This window comes from Cydia pomonella, chromosome 1 (genome assembly GCF_033807575.1).
Source record: "Cydia pomonella isolate Wapato2018A chromosome 1, ilCydPomo1, whole genome shotgun sequence".
Taxonomy (NCBI): domain Eukaryota; kingdom Metazoa; phylum Arthropoda; class Insecta; order Lepidoptera; family Tortricidae; genus Cydia; species Cydia pomonella.
Genome location: NC_084703.1, coordinates 31,032,600 through 31,052,347, shown reverse-complemented (window position 1 = coordinate 31,052,347; position 19,748 = coordinate 31,032,600). Strand labels below are relative to the sequence as shown.

The 19,748-nt window shown below is 37.4% G+C and overlaps 1 protein-coding gene across 1 annotated transcript in view; it reads right to left on the bottom strand.

Annotated features, from left to right (window-relative positions):
• LOC133519371 (division abnormally delayed protein) overlaps positions 1 to 10,983 on the bottom strand; it is a 98,679-nt gene extending 87,696 nt beyond the window's left edge. The window contains exon 1 of the mRNA XM_061853428.1: positions 10,668 to 10,983. Coding sequence (XP_061709412.1) covers positions 10,668 to 10,800 — 133 coding nt within the window. The 5' untranslated portion in view covers positions 10,801 to 10,983. The remainder of the gene's footprint in view (positions 1 to 10,667) is intronic.
• Positions 10,984 to 19,748: the final 8,765 nt, after the last annotated feature.

Below are 19,748 nucleotides of genomic sequence, written 5' to 3'. Positions count from 1 at the left end.
AAAAAATTAAATTTTTAGATTTTATTGTACGACTTTGTCGGCTTTATTGATTTATATATCCAATATCCATGCCAAATTTCAGCTTTCTAGCACTAACGACCACGGAGCAAAGCCTCGGACAGACAGACAGACAGACAGACAGACAGACAGACGGACATGGCGAAACTATAAGGGTTCCGTTTTATGCCATTTGGCTACGGAACCCTAAAAACAGATATGGACTTTTAAATGAAATTTAAATTTGATAAAGGTCATATTTTAAGTAGTAGGTAATTACTTGTCACTGCATGTACGTACTCGTACATTCAACGAGAGTACTTAATTAAAATGGGCAATTGACTACCTAGTTTAGAACAGTGGAGAAGAAACGCGTGCATTGAACGGGGAATCGCGAGTGTAACACGGCGATAACCCCTCGGGAGCGGCCAGTAAATGTCTGGACTACGAGAATAATTAGCTCGGCGCCTTATCGCTGTTAATTAATACCGCGGGCCGCGGCCAACCGGTGGCACTCAGCCGCTGCAAACGGCTTTCTTTGTATCTATGCCAATACTGCAATATCACTTTATCGCTTTAAAACGTCAATTTAGGACAAATGGTCTGTTATTCGGGTTATTCTCACTAGTTACCACCAAGTGGTAACTACTGGAAAAAAAATTCCCACCTTTTACCACTGGTAACTACTGGGAAAAAAAACCCCACTAGTTACCACCAACTTGGTTTGGTGGTAACTACTGGGATTTTTTCCCAGTAGTCACCACTGGTAAAAGGTGGGATTTTTTTTCCCCAGTAGTTACCACCAAAATTTGGTTAGCATTCAATACTAATAAAAACAGTATAAATATAGAGTTCCTTTATCAATAATTAATTAAACGTCGAATTAATTATAAGCTAATTAGTTATTCGTTTCATTCTAAGTCGATTACTGTTTCAATAAATTGCCTTAAAAAGTGATAAAAAAATCGGTCTTTGACTGATTTGTTAGTTTATAAGTTGGTGGTAACTAGTGGGAATTTTCTAGTGGGAATAATCCTGTTATGCATAACCAACTTCCAAATTCAAAAAGGAGGAGGTTCACACACGCACGGGAAATCTGACACCTTAATTTTTAAACCAACTAGTGTACTTAAAAATATTTTTTAATGATACGAGTATGTCTGGTCTGGCATGGGACCGTGAGGAACTGAAGCTGAAGGAATTTATCAAACCTTATTTGTATTGTATACACCATATACACAGCGTTTTTTTAAACTCCGTTAATTTTGGGTTATGACTAAATACATTTAAAGAAACTGAATGGCGTAGATCAGTTTTTTCTTGGACTAATAATTCTGCGGACGGAGTATCGGTAAAACACAACGAGTATTCCATCATCCACCAATTTCCTAGTATTTACCCGTGACACACAGACATTGACAGTTATCTCTATGCCCTCATCCACCAATTTGCCGTCAGTCGGATCGACATGTCATTTGAGTAAATTGGTGGAAGAAAAATATAAAATACTTATGCCGACATGCGTGGTCAAGTGTTGTAAGAATTATACAGATCGGACGAAAAAAAGAGATGGGATAACTTTTCATTAGTCTTTCGTCTCGCCATCTCGTTTTTGGCCTGCCTCTGCCTCGGGTGATCTGTGATCACCCGTTATGTACTTATAGAAGATTATTTAGATAAATGGATAAATTATTGATTGCGAATTTCAAAATAAGTCCGTATGGTAATTTCCCGAAAAAAATGAGATTAAAGATACTTTTATGACTAATATTTGATAGTAAACCTTTGTTATTTATATTATATTTTTGTTCAAAATCAGATATCTCTAATGTCTTTTAACAATTGATTTCATCTAATGTTAAATATTATGATTTTATAAGTGTTTGCACGTGGTGCATGTAATTTGAGTCCGTAGATATGGTGCGCATGTGTTAAGACTTATAAAAGCATATATCTACGTAGATATTAATTTAGTCTATATTTGATTAAAAAATATTTCAGGATATTTATACTTTTTCGATCATAATTTATCATATTTTCCGATCTGCAACATATTTTTATGTTTAAAACTTATGGTTTAAAGATATGTTTCAAGTTATATGTATAAATTAAAAAAAAAACGAACTGATATCATCCCGATGCTAAATATTATTATTTTAAATAATGTTTGTACAAAGTAATTATGCAACATTACGCATTTACTGTCAAACATAAAGCAGTGCATTTTTTTTTATAATTTTTACGTCAGGGAGAATATGTTTTACGTGGTATCACTCGTCTACACGCACACTTTAAAACCATCCGCCATTCCAGTGTCACAGTTTGTCATAACTGTCATAAGTCAAATTACCTCTGATAATATGTTTACTCTTGAGTTTTTTATCTTTCGTAAATAGTACATTATGAGACAAGTGTGCTAAGTTACACACGAGGCGATATTATGCGCGCGAGCTGTAAGCGAGCGCGCAATAAGAAAGCCGATGTGGGTAATGACCAATGCACACGCGTTTCATACGACGTTTTTCAACACACTTGCGAGGAAAAAACTTATTAATTAGATTTTTTTGTCAAAACAGCAAAAGTACAGTTTTCATAATGGTGGCTTACAGTTTTAACATCGAATAATTTCACCAAAGCGTGCTGGGCTTGTAGGCACTTATTCGTCAGTTCATTGAAATAAGCTACCAACACGTTTTCCAAGAAACACTGGACGTGTTTGCTAATTTTCCATTGAATAAAAGTTTCATATTCCGCCAATTATTTTTCACCCGATTTTGATGGTAAAAGGCTATCGTTCTCGGCTCTTGCCTCTATTAGTATTACTGGCAGCGTCAAATTTTATGTGTTCTTCATTTCCAATGCTTGAAAATGACATTTTTTATTTTCGACAATATATAAACTAAAAACATGCAAAACTATTCCAATTTTATGACAAATACGGAAAATGGCTGGAGCGTTATTATTTTTACGCACGATTTTAATGCGCGCGCAAGGCAAAGGCGCGAACGAAATCGACAAACAGCCAATTTTAAAAATGTAAAAAAGCTAATATTTTCGTATTTCTATTCGACGGATGGAGATCAAATCGATAAAATGTTATGTTTATTCATTAATGTGATTTACGAGATAATTTAATCCACAAATTATGTTTGGTGTGAAAAACCTCTTTTAACTAACATTTGAACTAATAGTTTATTTAAAAAAATATATATTACTCGACCAAATTAAGAAGGTTCCGTTTCCATGCATATTATTAGCAATCAGTTACCTTCTTAACTCAGTCGGATAATATAATGAAGAGCAACAAGGGTTATAATATACTGAAAAAGCACGCGTGTTTAATATCTAGGTTTATGAGCCAAAAATCGGTGGAATAAAAACGTCGTTTTGAGCAAGTGTGTTGAAAAAGTAATTAATAGCATTGTTGTTACACGGACAATATATATAAATCCACCAAACAATTGAAAACTATGACATATCAATGAAATTTCAAATATCGTTCGTCCGAGATAGTACCTGCGTTTAGTAGCAAATGTATAAAGTCATACCACAGAATAACTAATAGTACTACCGTACAGAAAGTTCACTCCTTCACAAAAGTCAGATTTAGGTATAAAATTATACCTATACTCGCCGCCTGCAAGCAAAATTGAAACTTATAACCGCGCACGAACCGTGAATCTTCTTTGCGCGCCGCAGTTTTATGACCCAGCTGTGAGTGCCGGCACAGGGTTGTCACTTGACAAGTTTTTGTACCTATACCTACTAATTATTTTTAAGGTAAATAATTTTGTAGGAATTACAAACGTTGATTCTGTAAACATAAAATTTTTATCCGGAGATAGTATGTCTGATTCTCATCTCACGGAAATATATGTCGGTCAGTTCCTAATATTGTTTCTGGGCAACCAATATTCAATAAATTAAGGATGTCTATTTTAACTTTTACTAAGTAAGGACTCCGGGAACTAAAGAAGAAATGCGAACCGATCGGGCGCCGCCGCCTTTACGCTTGCTTCCAAGACGACGCGCCATAATCATAGTCTAGTTAAGTTAGTTTATTGGACCGATGGGCGTTTAACTGAGATAAAATACAAATAGGTACAAAAATCAAATGTGTTTATTACAACATTATCTTTGAATTGTTTTACTTTTAAGTATTATTTGATTGATTTATCTCAAATTTAAAAGTTCGATTATTAAATCTCAGAGTTGAAAATATACAATCTTAATAAATATTCCGCAGGGAAACACGAATATGGCAATTACCTACGTAAATGAATCTCTTGCAGTAATTGAAATATTTCACTTCGAGGATTTCCGTGTAAATGGTGCTTAAAATTGTGTGTAAATGCAATCCCTAATTTTTGAACATACTCATTTATTTCCTGAGAAGGCACTCGGTGGCAAAATTTGTTCAACCTCTCGTGCTTCGAGGCCCTCACACGCTCAAAATTCCACTATTTGAACCACTCGCTACGCTCGTGGATCAATTTTGAAATCTTTCGCTGCCTCGGGTCCTTATATAATAACAAGAAGTTAAACAACAACTTTGCCCCCTTGTATAATAAATAACTATTTAACCACACCTATGCGAGGAAACTACAATTTGTTTTAATTGCAACAATTTTTATTACATGTAATAAATATTAATTATATGTAATATTTATTATTCAAAATAATCGTTTAAGTATTATTAGTCTATCCAAGAAGCTAATTAACGCGTGAACAACAAATCAAAATCTAATTACGTTAACTCTCTAGAGGATAAAATGCAACTTTACTCACTGTTTTTAAAGGGTAAAATCAGCCTGTACGAGCGGGTGTGGTGAAAAATATGTTTTGTTGTGTGAATGTCGAAATTGTTGAAAAGAAAGTACGATTCGCGAAAAGGTCACTAGCTCTTAGACTATATCAATCATCAACCTACTTGACGACGTAATTATAGGTAGGTACCTTCTTGTTTAACATTTTGTGATACATTGTTGTTGATATATGTGTCTACCTATAAAAATTCTTAGAAGTAGGTATTTACCTAGTCTAAGCTTAGGAATGCATAATTCATTTTAATTTGCTCTAAAGCGCTTTAGTTTTATGCAAATAAAACAAATCAAAATGTTATCGAATTTGATTAATGAGTATTTATGTTATGGTTTAAAGTTTAAATTCATCAAAATGACTTAACTTTCAATATCGTCCAGAATTTAAAAAAATGTTATATCTGCTTCCTTGTTCTTCCGTTTATTCAGACATCAGTAAACAGAACAATATCTTTTATACGGATTAGATCGAGATTTAGGTTTCAAATCCATTGCGTATTTTCTAATTTGCGCGAGCGCCACCTGACACGACTATCGTGATCGTGCGAGCCGAGTGGCAGCCCGCTGCTATACGCCTGCCCGGGAGGCGCGCCGGCCAAATATACCTAAACTGCGTAGTGACACCCAAACACTACACACTAATCAATATGTAAACAGGTCCTAAGGCAAGTGTACACGCTCGTAGGGGCCTTATCAGATAAAATAAACCATTAATTCTCTCTAAAATGGAGTGAATTAGAATACCGATTTCTTTGAGAAAGTTACTTAATTTAAGCCCAGGAATGCACCCTTGAAATTAACGAACTTTAAAAAACCACCGTGTATGTAGGTATGTTAAAGCGCCATTTGGTGAATTGGAACTACCGATACCAGAAGTTTGGTGTACGTGATTGATGTGAAGTGGTACCGAACATGAAGACCAAACAATTTAGGTAATGGTCAACGGAAATCCGGAATAAGATGATGTGGGTACCTATACTAGCCGTGTTTGTGCTAATTGTATGATGATAGATTATATTTTTAGAAGTCAAGTAATAGGTACGAGAAAGATTCACTTCAACTAGGTAGCGGACTTAGTTTAAAAAAAATCATAAATATTTATGTTTTGATAGATTTAAGCCTATCTGCCGTTAGACACGGTGGCTATGTTTTTTTATGTATATATATATATATATAGGACATTATTACACAAATTGGCTAAGTCCCACAGATAAGCTCAATAAGGCTTGTGTTGAGGGTACTTAGACAACGATATATATAATATATACTTAAATATGTATAAATTCTTAAATACATAGAAAACATCCATGACTCAGGAACAAATATCCATGCTCATCACACGAATAAATGCCCTGACCAGGATTTGAACCCGAGACCATCAGCTTCGTAGGCAGGGTCACTACCCACTAGGCCAAACCGGCCGTCGTTTGTTCAACGTGATGGTTGTTGTAACCAAAACTTGTGCTGCTGTTTTTACCAAGTTATGTTAACTATTCAGAAACTACCAAATAAGTATAATTCAAGTGGCCATTACAGAGTTGGCTCCTTCATGTCACTTCTCCTCTATAGCCTAATTTTCTATCTACAGAACAGATCTTTGAAGTGTTTGTATGAGTCGTATGAGTCATGATATTTAAGATCAACTACCTCTATTATATCTATTATTATTAACATCCATATTGATATATCGCAACACGAAATAACAACGTAAATATTGAATAATTTTGGAATGTTAATTGGACATTTTGAGTCAGCATGAAGACGTCACGCGCGGCGAAGAATGAACTCGAACGAGCGCTGTACCTGCGAGCGGCGGCGCAGCGCAGGTACCGGTCGCGGACCCACAATGGCATTCCGGCCATCCGAAATGAATCAAAATTCATTGCAGCAGCTCTCGCGCCATGCTCGCGCCGTTGTCCGTCAGGATTATATACTACCTCTGCCAAATATACTTTAATGTTCTCACGTGCTAAAAAATCATAAAGCGATTAAAGTAGCTCCATACATAGGCGCTCGAGTAATGTAATAGCTACTCAGACGTGTATTGTGCGGACGACCGCCGAGCCTTCCTCCTGCGGGGACTGGTTTCGTAGGTGGATCGCGAGTGCGACCTCCCGCACCGGCGGGAACAATGAAAGTGAGAGAGGGCAGGAATGCGGCGGGCGGGGGGCTGTTCCCGGTTCCCAGGCGAGGAATGCAAGCACGACCAACAAAGCCTACGCGCCGCCATTCACCCCTCGCGCCGCCGCCTCGCCCGCTGCCGCCTCGTAGCGGTACCGTGTACCGTGCCCGAAACTACAACTTCATTTTTACCGACTTTCCTCTAAGTAGCTTTCAAGCGACTCGGAAGGGATAGGTCTCAAAAATTCATCATTGCATACGTCCGCTGCTGCTCTACTTGCGACTTGACACCTAATAATTAACCTAACTCCCTAAAGCCAAAAGATAATTTCTCAAATCAATTATTACAAGTTGCCTATATTAATGTTTTTTCGTGTCGTAATCAACACTCGTAATAGGTATTACGATTGTATGAGATCTCTACCTTACATTATCAATACACAAGCTGATTCATCAACTACTATATTAGAATTAAATGTCAGTATTACTCTACGACTTAAATAACCACAAAAAAATTACATCAACTTCGTTGACGAAATTTTTAGCGATTATGCTAAGAATGTAAGTTGCAAATAGGTTTACAAGAGCTCGCTTTAAAATCTCTAAAGCCCCACTCAGACTTCGCGGAGAGAACATATAGCGACGTTGACGTATTACTCGGATTATTCGACAATTTGTTTCTCGCCAAGATGGCGGAACAACATCAGCTGATCGAGTTTAACTGACAGTTACCTAAGGCATCATACGTGTTGTAGCTATTTTTCCATATATAGCCGCTTAGCATAATATCTCAATATAATAAATTGTATATCTCTTGCCACAGGTGAGCGAAAATACTCGTAGTGTGTAAAGTCTGGCAAGTTCGCGCTTCGCGTCACGCGGAACTAGGCGCGAAGGCGTGAACAATCTGCGTAATCGACGCTGCACTCACGTTTGCGGCTTCGCTTCGTCATTCGCTCACGAGTGTGGTTGTAGAGGGCCCTTAATAACATTTAAGTATGTCAACAGATTTGTTTGTTTGCTTTTATCCGAAACAAATAAACACCCCCGGAATAGAAAACGGAACAGACGTCAGCGTACGGAAGTAGAGCGGAACACGGACGACCGCGCTGCAACCCGACTCCTGCGCGCCGCCGCCGGCCAGCGGGCGCGACCCGCACGGCAGGTCAACCTTGTAAACCACACGCGCGCATTACCTCATCTCATGAGTACCTGTCCACCCACCTCACAACATGTGTCCTAGCCAATACACTGCCTGCTATGTACAAAGTAAAAGCCAACCCAAAACACCTCTGGGTAAAGTTTTCACTGATTTTATATTACTCACTTTTTAGGATTTTGTACTTATACCTAAAGGACGACACACTGAACCCTACTTACTAAAGGTGACATTTAGATTACTACTGCAGCAGCATTACTGCTTCGGCGTTAACGCTCAGCGGTAATTGTTGACAGTGGCGGTTACCGCACTGGTTACCGCATTACTGTCACGATCAGAAAGTTCTATCCGAAATTGCCAGTGACAGTTTCAGCGTCCAGCTCCGGCAGTCCGGCACTACCACCGCTGCAGTACCTAAAGGTTGAGTAAGATCCAGAATACAACTGTTAACAGTTACAATGACTTTAAAGTCATTGTTATTATGGGCGCGAAAAATTTTTTTCCAAACCGCTGAAATTATTTTTCTTGTGTTCCAAGTTGTAATAAGTTGTTTGAAAAAATATTTTGAACCCCATTTTAACTCTCTTGAAGGAATGAATTTTCAATAACATTGAAATTTATTATTTTTTATAAAGTAAAAAGTAATAAAATTAAGTAAGTCTCACACTAAAAAAGTCATTATTTTTTAAAAGACGTAAGTGCTGCGAAAATTGCCTTTTTGTTTGTTTTGTCCATTTATTCTTTCTGATTAATTAATTAATGATCTTATTAATATCTGACGGGCGGGCAACTAACGTCGAGAACTCTACTCTTGCACTAAGCATGGTCCGCCATGCTTTTGGCCTATTATTATTTCTAACTGTAAAATAGGAGCATCTAAGTAGGATGGTACTCCATCATCACTCTCAACGAAATGATTGATATTTTTGTTGTAAACACTACTTAATAAACGTAAGTATAACTCTCTACGTTCTCGTCAGAAAAAGGGAACATCTGACACAATCGAATAGTACTTAGGTACCCATATGTATAGGACTTGTACCCAGGCGTCGGTCTAAAAGACGTAACAGCATCAGAGTGTGTAGCCAACATGCCATTCGTTTACGCTCCGTGGCGAACGAAACGCAACTGTCACTGTCGCACTAATATGGAAAAGTGATAGAGAGGTTAGAGAGACACAAAGCGTTTCGTTGTCGTATCGACGAGATTGTCACATTGGCAGCACCCAGTTAAGGATAGTCTAGCTCTAGCATATGTCTGACTCTAGAGTCTAGGCACTCGGCAGCGTGCCGTGCCAGGTTCGAAAAAGGTCATGAGGCACTACAGTGAGCGCAGTGTGTAAATACATTTATAAGATCCCCTTCTTATCTATTTTTCCTCAATTAAATATGCGCGCGGCGCGGCGCGACGCGACGGCCCCCGGCATTTGCGTTCGCAACGAGATCGCTCACGTAGGACACTTCCATAGGTATCAAAGGATTGATTCATCCGCGCCGCGCCGCAGCTCGCTGCTTCGCTTTCGCGAATTATACGCTCATGTACGCCGCTGCGTGAGCAGTATAACTATTCCCAAAAACAAAGTATGTAGTTGGTAACCTAAAATCGGACCAAGCTAATTCTGCAGACTTTGGGGTGACAAAGGAGTACCTATCACCATAAACGTCTAATTTAATTCTTATAAAAATATGACTTACATTACATTGGAACCTCCACACTACATCATTTCCAAGTCAGCTCAAAGTTAATTTAGAAGAGCTCTATAGGTACCTACAGATTTTTTTAAAGCTCTACGTACCATGAAATTTAAATTTCAGGACTCGGCAGATTAGGGCTTGTGCATAACCGAAAGTGTATTTTTTAAATTTTTTATTAGACCTAATTTTTAGATTTATAGTAAGTATTGTATGTAGTAAATCTTGTTTATTTTTCTATTTTCGTTAAGTCTATATTTTCGTTTATATGTTTTTATATTTTCGTAAAATAGAGTCGCTATTCAGAGTGCGAAGTGAACATTCATGTTTAACGAAACCGAGGAAAAGTATCTACTACTAGTAAATATCTACCCAAGTGGTAGATATTTTTTCTTAGTTTCGTTCACTGTAGAGAAATATACGTGAGGTCTCCTTATAACCCCCCTCCGCCCCCTATCGACCCTTGCGTGATTTGTGCATAAGCCCATAGGAAATAGTACATACCTGCTTACAAACACGCAAATAAAATATCTCTTATGTGGAGATAAATAAACCCCTAGGATTGGGGTATATGTATAGGTTATTGATATAGGTACTACATTACCTACATACGACAAGAAAACTCATACGAACATCCTTTACTGAAGTAAAATAGGTAAGTGGGTAACTATTGTGTGAGTACAAACCATTCAATAGGTATAAGTAATAGTAGAAATACCTATTTAATATAGGCAACTACGTAGGTACAATTGTATTATTAAAATTTTACAAAATGTGATGATGCCTCACGGCGATAAATTTAAATAGTTACGAGTAAATCAAATTTATAGCCACTCGACTGGGTGGTACGTAAATAAGGTGTTTATATACAATCCGCACCTGGTCCATCGCTATCATCAGCTGATACATTATGCCTCAGGAAGAACTCCTCCGAGAGGGCGCAGGGAGCGGCCGCCGCGGCGATGGCCCGGGCCCCCGCCAGCGCCACCAGGACCAGCACTAAGCACCTCATGTTCACACTCACACTATATCCTATCGAGAACGATACGTTTTAATTGGTGGTGTGAGTACGCGTTCGCGGTGTAGTCGATTGCGCGCAGATTGCGTGCGCCCGCATTGGAGCGCCGTCCCGGACTGACATTAGGCTGGAGCGCCACGGCGGCGGGCCGGCGGGGCGACGACACGAGTGCTCATGCTCGCCTGAGTCGCCTGCTCGCGTGCGGCGGCGACCCGCGAGCGCACAGCACACCTCTCCTCGAGTTCAGCGCAAAGTCGCAAACACGCACATATCGCAATGCTGGGCACAGACTTCCGAACAACACGATTTTTCCATCGAAAGCCCATCACAGACGGAGCGATAATATATATTACAGTACAAATTTAAGGTCCTACTTTCCCGCACGCGTGCGGGAATGAGCATTTTTCGTGCTTATGTCGAAACTTAGAGTTTATATATCATATGTACTGTAAAACGTTGTACGATACACATGCGAATAGGTAATTCGCAACTCTTGTCGATTTAAAAGACTCCCTTCGGTCGTGTTCTAATTTATCACCAGTCGTTGCGAATTCCCTATTTTCTGTACTTTTATTGTAAATAATTAAATATACCGTAAGATATCGTAAGATATCGATAGATACCTTATAGTATAGGGTATAGGCGGAGTATAGCTAAGCACCCCACACGCCTTCTTCTTCCTCCTCGCGTTGTCCCGGCAATTGGCGTAGGCACTAGTTTTTACAAAAGCGACTGCCATCTGACCTTCCAGCCCTGAGGATACACTAGGCCTTATTGGGATTAGTCCGGTTTCCTCACAATGTTTTCCTTCAACGAAAAGCGACCGGTAAATATTAAATTATAATTATTTTGTCCATAAGTGCCGAAAAGCTCATTGGTACGACCCGGGGTTTGAAACCGCGACCTCCGGATTGCAAGTTGCACGCTCTTACCGCTGGGCCAACAGGACTTCTATGGAAACACATTGGTGGCTTTATTACAATATTATTATAGTTTTAGTTCATTTTCACTATAGTTTTTATTGAAAGTATTACATAAAAATTTGTACATCAATGTCAAATAAAAGAAAACTTCAAAACGAACTTAAAACTAATTATTACTAATTAAACTTAAACATGCAAGTATAACTAAATAAAACTAAAACTAAAACACTAAAAGTACGAAATCTCCCTTAAATCACCCGCTTCCAGGAAACTCCCCAAAATGCTGGCGACATTCCCCCTCTGAATCGCTAGGGCGATTCAGAGGGGGATATAGGAATAGAGGATAATTAAATAGGTTTAATACTCGTAAACATTACAATCCTACAATTATGTATAAAAAATATGTCACTTTTACACAAAATTGTAGGATTGTAATGTTTCTTGAATAGGACCCAGGCCTAACCTCTGAGCAACGAACGAGCCCGCCCTATGTCGCCTGAGACGCCTACGAACCGAATCAACACTAACAATTTTTTCAGTGTCGGACGACCACGGCACGCCAAGCGCCGCAAACTCGTATTCGTTCGTTAAGAAAGTCAGGCGGCCGAGCAGAGCGTGTCGACGCAGGTAGCCCGCTTTCACTTCCACGCTAAGGGGTGACCCAAGCTCCATGGCACGAGAGTGCAGCCGACAGGTCTCTTGCCGTCAGCCGCCGACAGGCCTGACAGCTCCAATATCGCGGGAAGAGAGGCGGTGCTGAGGGCTCGGTGGATTAAATCGTTTAGGGTGGAATGTCTGTAAAACCGACCAGCGTTCATCCTGCAGTGCAGGCCATTCCGTCCTTGAGTGTCCACCGGTTGGGCGTAGCGGCTGCACGCATGGGTCTCACAAATTTTCATGCCCAGACGAAGACAAACCTCGATTTGAAGAGTGTTTGGTTCCAGTGCGGTGCCAAGATTGCACGGTTTAGTTTATTTATCATAATGTAACATCATCATTATATGACTAGTCAGCATTACACAATATTATAGAGTACCTATGAATTTCACTATAATATAAGTAATAGTAATAAAACCTATTTACACATTGCGTCAATAAAATATTTTACAGTACATATGGGGCTACTTTTTAGCACTAGTGCGAGAAGTAGCATATTACGTTACTGTGTCGAACATTTAAAGGGCCATATGTACTGTAAAACGTTGTACGATACATGTGCGAATAGGTAATTCGCAACTCGTGTCGATTTAAAACACTCCCTTCGGTCGTGTTTTAATTTATCGCCACTCGTTTCGAATTTCCTATTTTTCGCACTTGTATCGTAATGTACTATTTCACGTCAGCAGTTTCTCGAACAAGGGTAGGTAATTTGCTGCTTAAAATGAGTGCACGAGCTCAAATATCAGATGAAAAAGATACAGAATGTCTCGCCTCAGAATGCCTCGGCTTGTGTTTCGAGTCTATGACGATGGCGATGCTGTCCATATCTGGAAGAAATCCTTATCCCACCTTCCCCTAGTCCTCTGTGTGAAAAATATATAATAATAATCCATACGGCCACGTGCGAACAAAGTGCGTGGTGAGGGAACTAAAGCGGACATCTCGCGATGTGGCCAGCATGTGATCTTTCGTGGGCTCTAACTTGCATACTTACTATATACTGATTACTGATACCTACTACTAGATATAAGTACTTTTGTCAACTGTCAAATAACACCCGTCTTCTATATCTAATCACTAATTAGACAATTATTATAATTATACTACATATTTAAATAGTATTTTGTAAACCTCTAAATTAATCAATTATTTTAATTTGCTTCTTTGCTATTATCCTAATGACCATTCTCGTATGGCGATCGTATTTTTGAGACAGAAATGATTACTTAGGTACTTTTGTTTACTATTTATACTATTAATATTATACACACGAATTACCCAAATAGATACACTATATCTTATTTTTTAGCTTAATGACGCGTTGACGACCAATGCTCGCTTCTGATGATTTTAATTCTAATGTTATGATTTTGGTGTTCGGGACGAACCGTTTTTTTTTTGCAATTTCTGCACGCAGAGGCAGCAGGGTGTAAGGTAAGGACTATTTAAGAGTTGATGGAATCTAAAATGACAGTTCATTGGGTGAAAGCCATGGACTAAGGACTGGGCTATGGGGTAAAAAACCGGAAGCCTGCATAACAAAACGGTACTTACCCATCCAATTTTATTTCCGACAGTCGGTAACTCGCCCCCACAAGATGGGCTCCCACAAAAAGCGACATCTAGGATGGCTCAAGAACAACACCAGTGTGAGGGCTGTATTGCGGCTCCTTAGCCTCAACTATGGTCCCACCTGTCAGAATTGTCAGAAAGTACGAAACTTGGCTCGTATATAGCTTTAAGGTTTATAAGAATAAATAGAAATAGAAACACGCCAAGTAGTTATTGTTTCCCTCCCTCTCCCTACCCCACTTTTATATCCCCATTTTAGCTTTTATAATTTTAAATGAAAATTGTGAAAGCTACAATAAAAATGTCTAGAAGAAGTATATTCTCCATAAAATTCTCTACAACATTGTCTGTAGAAGTATAGGTATTGTTAAGACTTATAGTTATCAATAACTATGCTTAATTTATCTTTATAATATTTACGTCAGTGATTATGCACTTTTGTCTCAGGCGATACCGCTTGGCACGATTGTTCCTTAAGTGAAATATAGCTGATTAAGCCCGGTAGCCACGAGATCGTGCGTGTCTACCCCCAAAACGAGGGGGGTTTCCCAAGTCCAATCTATGCTATATTTCTTCCTGCTCTTAGCAAGTTGAGCAAGTTGTATATCATTTTCGTATAATTCAGTTCATTTTTAAAATAATTGTTATACCATTTCATATAAAAGAACTGATTTTTGCACAATAAAATAAAATTTATGTAACTTTTTCTGACAATTTTGGCCCTTACTCCTTAAGCCCATTATTCCTTATTCTTAAAAGCATCACTTCAAAGTAGGCACCTCTACATTTATTTGTGAAATATAATAATTAGTAGCGCGTGGCAGTGATGATTTTCATATACCTATGTATGTAATGGCCAAAGTCAAATATTAGTAATGTTTTAAAAAACACTGAATTTGATAATAGTTCATGCAACTATTAAAATGTCAAATTCACATACAATGTTTTAATCATTGTTTCAAGCGGTTTTGCCCTTTTTTGGTACAAATTTGTCGCTCGTTTTTTTCATACAAACTTTCTAAGTCACAAATATTATAAGGAGAAATTAAGCATAATATTATTTTAATATAAGTGTGAACAATATACTTCCAGAGATAATATTGTAGAGAATTATATGGAGAATATTCTTCTCCTAGTCATTTTTATTGTAGCTTTCACAGTTTTCATAACAACGTATTTTTATACTAAAAATAGGGATATACACCGTGTTTTTTTTGATTTGCGTTAATTTCGAGGGTGCATTCCTGAGCTTAAATTAAGTAATTTTCTCAAAGACACCGATATTCTAATTAACTCCATTTCGGAGATAATCAATCATAATTTTTTATATTATAAGGCCCTTACGAGCGTGTACACTTGCCTTAGGGCCTGTTTACTTATTGATTAGTGTTTAGTGCGAGTACATACATTTGCTACTAAACGTACGTACTATCTCGGACGATCGATGTTAGAAATGACATTGATATATCACAGTTTTCAATTGTTTGGTTGAGTTAAATGTAATGCCCATGTTACAACAACGCTATATGCAACATTTAGTTACTTTTTATAAATATAAAAATTGTAAAAAAAAAAAAACAAAAAAAATTTTTTTTTGAAAATTAACTGTGCCATTTAGTTTCCTTAAACGTACTTACCGAAACCCCGGAGTTAACACAATTCAATAAAAACACGGTGTATAAGTATGTGAAGTTTCATGCTTTCTGCAGGATGGGACCATATCTCCATACTAAATCGAGCTATGGGACCCCACTACTGAGGGTAGAGAGGTGCTTTTAATTTTTGATTAAAGTATTAGTAAGGGTCAAAAAATATTTTTCGTTGAACATTATGTGGATGTGGGGATAAAACGGTATTATGTTCAATTATTAAATTACGTATCGTATTGTTGTACAACAATTACATACACCACAATTGACAAACATTCGTTTTACAAACAAGGGTGACTTGACAATACTCGTACTACCTATAGATATATTTCTAAATTCGCCCTCATATCATTAGGAAGTCCGGCATAATGGGGATGTCGACATGAATCGCGAATATATAACATGTTATGTTTTTAGTATAGCAAGGAATATTAGAATACTGATAATCATATTTTGTATGTACGTGTAAATATGTGTAATAAATTAATTGAAAATAATGGGCGCGTGATAGGTGCCACAGACATGTTGTCACACCTGACCGTCACCACTAAAGAGTTTGTATATACAAAAACTCTATGTATTATTTATTTCGCTATTAGATATTACGTACAAAAAATATTATTACACGATATAAAGTATATTTTATCAGGGTAAATTATTGCTCTCAATTGTTGTCCGAGATGAAAATCAAAGGGTAGCTTCAAAAGATACATACTAGGTATATTTTTTTCTTATACATGTTTCTCGGTCGGGGCCCAGGCAAGTTCACTGATTGATTTGTTTTTATAAAGCACTAAAAATACCCAAAGGCTTCAAATTAATTTCCATCCCCTGCCTGGAATGCACTTTTGGATAAATTGAAAATTCTTACCAAAAAGTGTAGTAATTTACAGAGATCGGAAACCGGTATTTTTTCTATGGGAACGAAAACGGTATTTTTTCGTTCTTTGTTAATTATTTCATATCTAATTGGGCAATCTAATAATACGAAGTCGTTATCTAAAAACACAACCGAGTCCTATATTTGGAGTATAAAATAAACCGAAATATATGTATATTTCAAAGTTTTTCCAAAAAACCGGTTCCGATCCCTGGTAATTTAATAAAATATTTTTAAACTAGGTGATTTTTGCTATCACTGAACACAGAAACTATTTCTTACTTCCTTGTAGTAAAAAAAAATATGGTCGATGTTATAATATTGTCTGAGATCAGTTCTGGAGTTGAAAAACAACAAAAAAATGTGAAATTCTGATACTTTACGTTTATCAAAGAAAGTATTTTATCAATGGAAATTAATTTAGTACATTCAATAAATGGTGTAGTGCCGTCTTTACACCTCTTATTTTAGCACCTTATTACTATGGTCACGTATTAAAGTATTCAGCTATACCTATACCTTTGTGCATTGCAGACTTGTGCCCAAAACTCAAGCCTTATTGAAATTATACACCAAATGGGTTGAATGATTAAAACTATTTTATTAGCGCTTCCTTACCGCCGGATGAAAAAAATAAACCCTGATTGCTACCTGGATTATGATGTTATTTTTTGTCATTATTAGAATTTATTTTTGACAATCACAATATAGATTCATATAAATTGACATTTCAGAATATAATATGTGCTGCTACAGGAACCGAAATCTTTCATTAAGGAAACTTTTTTCTGAATTATCCAAATATTCATACATTTTTATTCAAAAGTTAAGCGCAACGCAAGCTTTCTTGAGCTTACTTAGCTGTGAGTCAATCTGTGTAAGAATATCCTATAATATTTATTTATATATTTTGACGACCTGTCGGGCTTAGTGGGTAGACCCTGCCTGTGAAGCCGATGGTCCCAGGTTCAAATCCTCGTGAGCATGGATATTCGTTCCGAGTCATGGGTCTATCACTCTATGTATTTAAGTATTTATCAATGTTTATATATTATATATATATCATTGAAAAAGTAACTTTAACTTATGAAAGCATAGTAAAATACAATTCCGGAATTTTCGATATTTAGTGGTCTCAATTCCGGAATTGTAATATCGGAAAATTAATCCGAGATTCTCGGATTGCAGCCTATATTGTAGGGTTGAAGCAAAAAAAAATCACCCCGACTTTACGTGTAGGGGAGGTACAGTTAGCATCAAAAGTAGCGGATCAAATAACGCTTCATAAGTATCTACCATTCTGTTACAGCTGAACAAAAAGTAATGTGTTTAATATAGAACAACAAAGTGAGAGTCAGAATGGCGGGTGTACCTAAATAAAATTAAATGAAAACCATACCATATTTTTGTACCTAATTTGTACTATTTAGTACCTCCTTTAAAAAAAATTGTACCTCACGGTACTTAAAGTTATCACCAAAAAACAGGTCACCCGCCATCCTGACAGTCAGAATGGCGGGTGTACTTTATTACGCTATGTTCCCGTGGTTATTGATAAATTCTATAAAACCCTAATTTTTGTACCTTTTTTATACCTTCATATTCAATTATAATACGAGTTATTTTATTTTTGGTTTCCAAGTTTTACTCATTTTATATTTTGCTTGCTATTACAATTTTGCAGGCGTTATAATTTTTCAAATTATCGATTTCATTTTTAAGAAAAAACGCTAAGGTACAATTATTTTTATTACGCCAGGATTTAGTACCTTTAATGTTTAATCTGTTAAGTTCAAATAACTCAGTAAATCATGTCTGATTTTATTTAGGTACACCCGCCATTCTGACTCTCACACAACAAAGACTGTAAAAGATATACTTTTGAACGCGAATTCTAGAAATTTATCTATATTTGGAAAAATTATCCGAAATATCAGATACTTTTGGCGCGTTGTTTCATCCGCTACTTTTGATGCAGACTGTACCCTAAAAACAATTACGTTTTTAGATTTTATTGTATGACTTTGTCGGCTTTATTGATTTATATATCCGCGCCGAAATGCAGCTTTATACTCGTAGCACTAACGATCACGGAGCAAAGCCTCGGACAGACAGACGGACAGACATACAAAAATTTTTCTGGGGAGTCAGGAACTTTGGAGGATAGGATAGAGTATATCCGAATAATAAACCTTTTTCTTACAATATGATTTTTTTGTAAGTACATTGCATGTCTGCATTATGTTATGTGAGCACTTAGCACACAGACCGTGTGACTTTGCATGTGTGCCTTGCCGAATGTTATTACTTGCTTGAGATATACCAAGTTTTTTTGCGGTGCCTACGACTGCCTATACATGTTAGAAATAAGGACTGGGTAGGACGGGGTGTCGGCGTCGTCAGTGCGCGCGCAGTGTATCGAACGCGGCCGCCACTTTGCCAGCGCTCGCCCGCTGTTACGCGCGTACGATACGAGTACGTGAGACGTATTCTGATTGTAATAACAGGTTATGAGTTTGATCGGGGTTTGTTATGGTATTATCTTCTCTTCTTCTTTTAAAATATGGCTTCCATCAAATCTAAGATGATTTTGCCAATGTCAAGTTTCGTTGTGAGTTTTAAGTGTGCTCGTAGAGCATGACGTTGTTCGGTAGTTGCTTTTAGTAAAGAGATAGCTGGACTTTACTAAAAGCCACGATGGATTGCCGGATGTTGATTAAAACATGGTTAAACGCGTTTCAAGATTAGTTTTTCATTAACTGCACACTTCCACGATGGTTCACTGCATAATAAGCTATCAATACTACACTTTGAACAACATAAATGAGCAAAACACAAAAAAATATTCTCGATACGTCTTCGCCATCTTGAATCTCAACGACAACCTGGATATTATCCGTCGGTGTTAAATGTGACGTTCATGGTTGAAGTAATGTCAGTGTCAAAAGTGACATTTCGTCAACCAGAAACGTTAGTTAATACTAGCTTTCACTAAGGGACTTCATGAAAATAGTTTGACTGAAAAATCCCGGTTAAAACTAGGTTTACCTAGTGAAAACGCGTTTTCATTGAAGCGATACGGAATAATTATTTGTCATGTAACTAGGGAAACATGTTTACTTTAAACGGGTTTTGCGGTAACATTGTTATCCTTACTAAGTGTGTTTTACCATAGAATCGAAACCACTAAGCCGATCTTGATTAAAGAGATGTTAATTGAAATTTGGCCGACAATGTAGATCATGTACCATTTTTGGA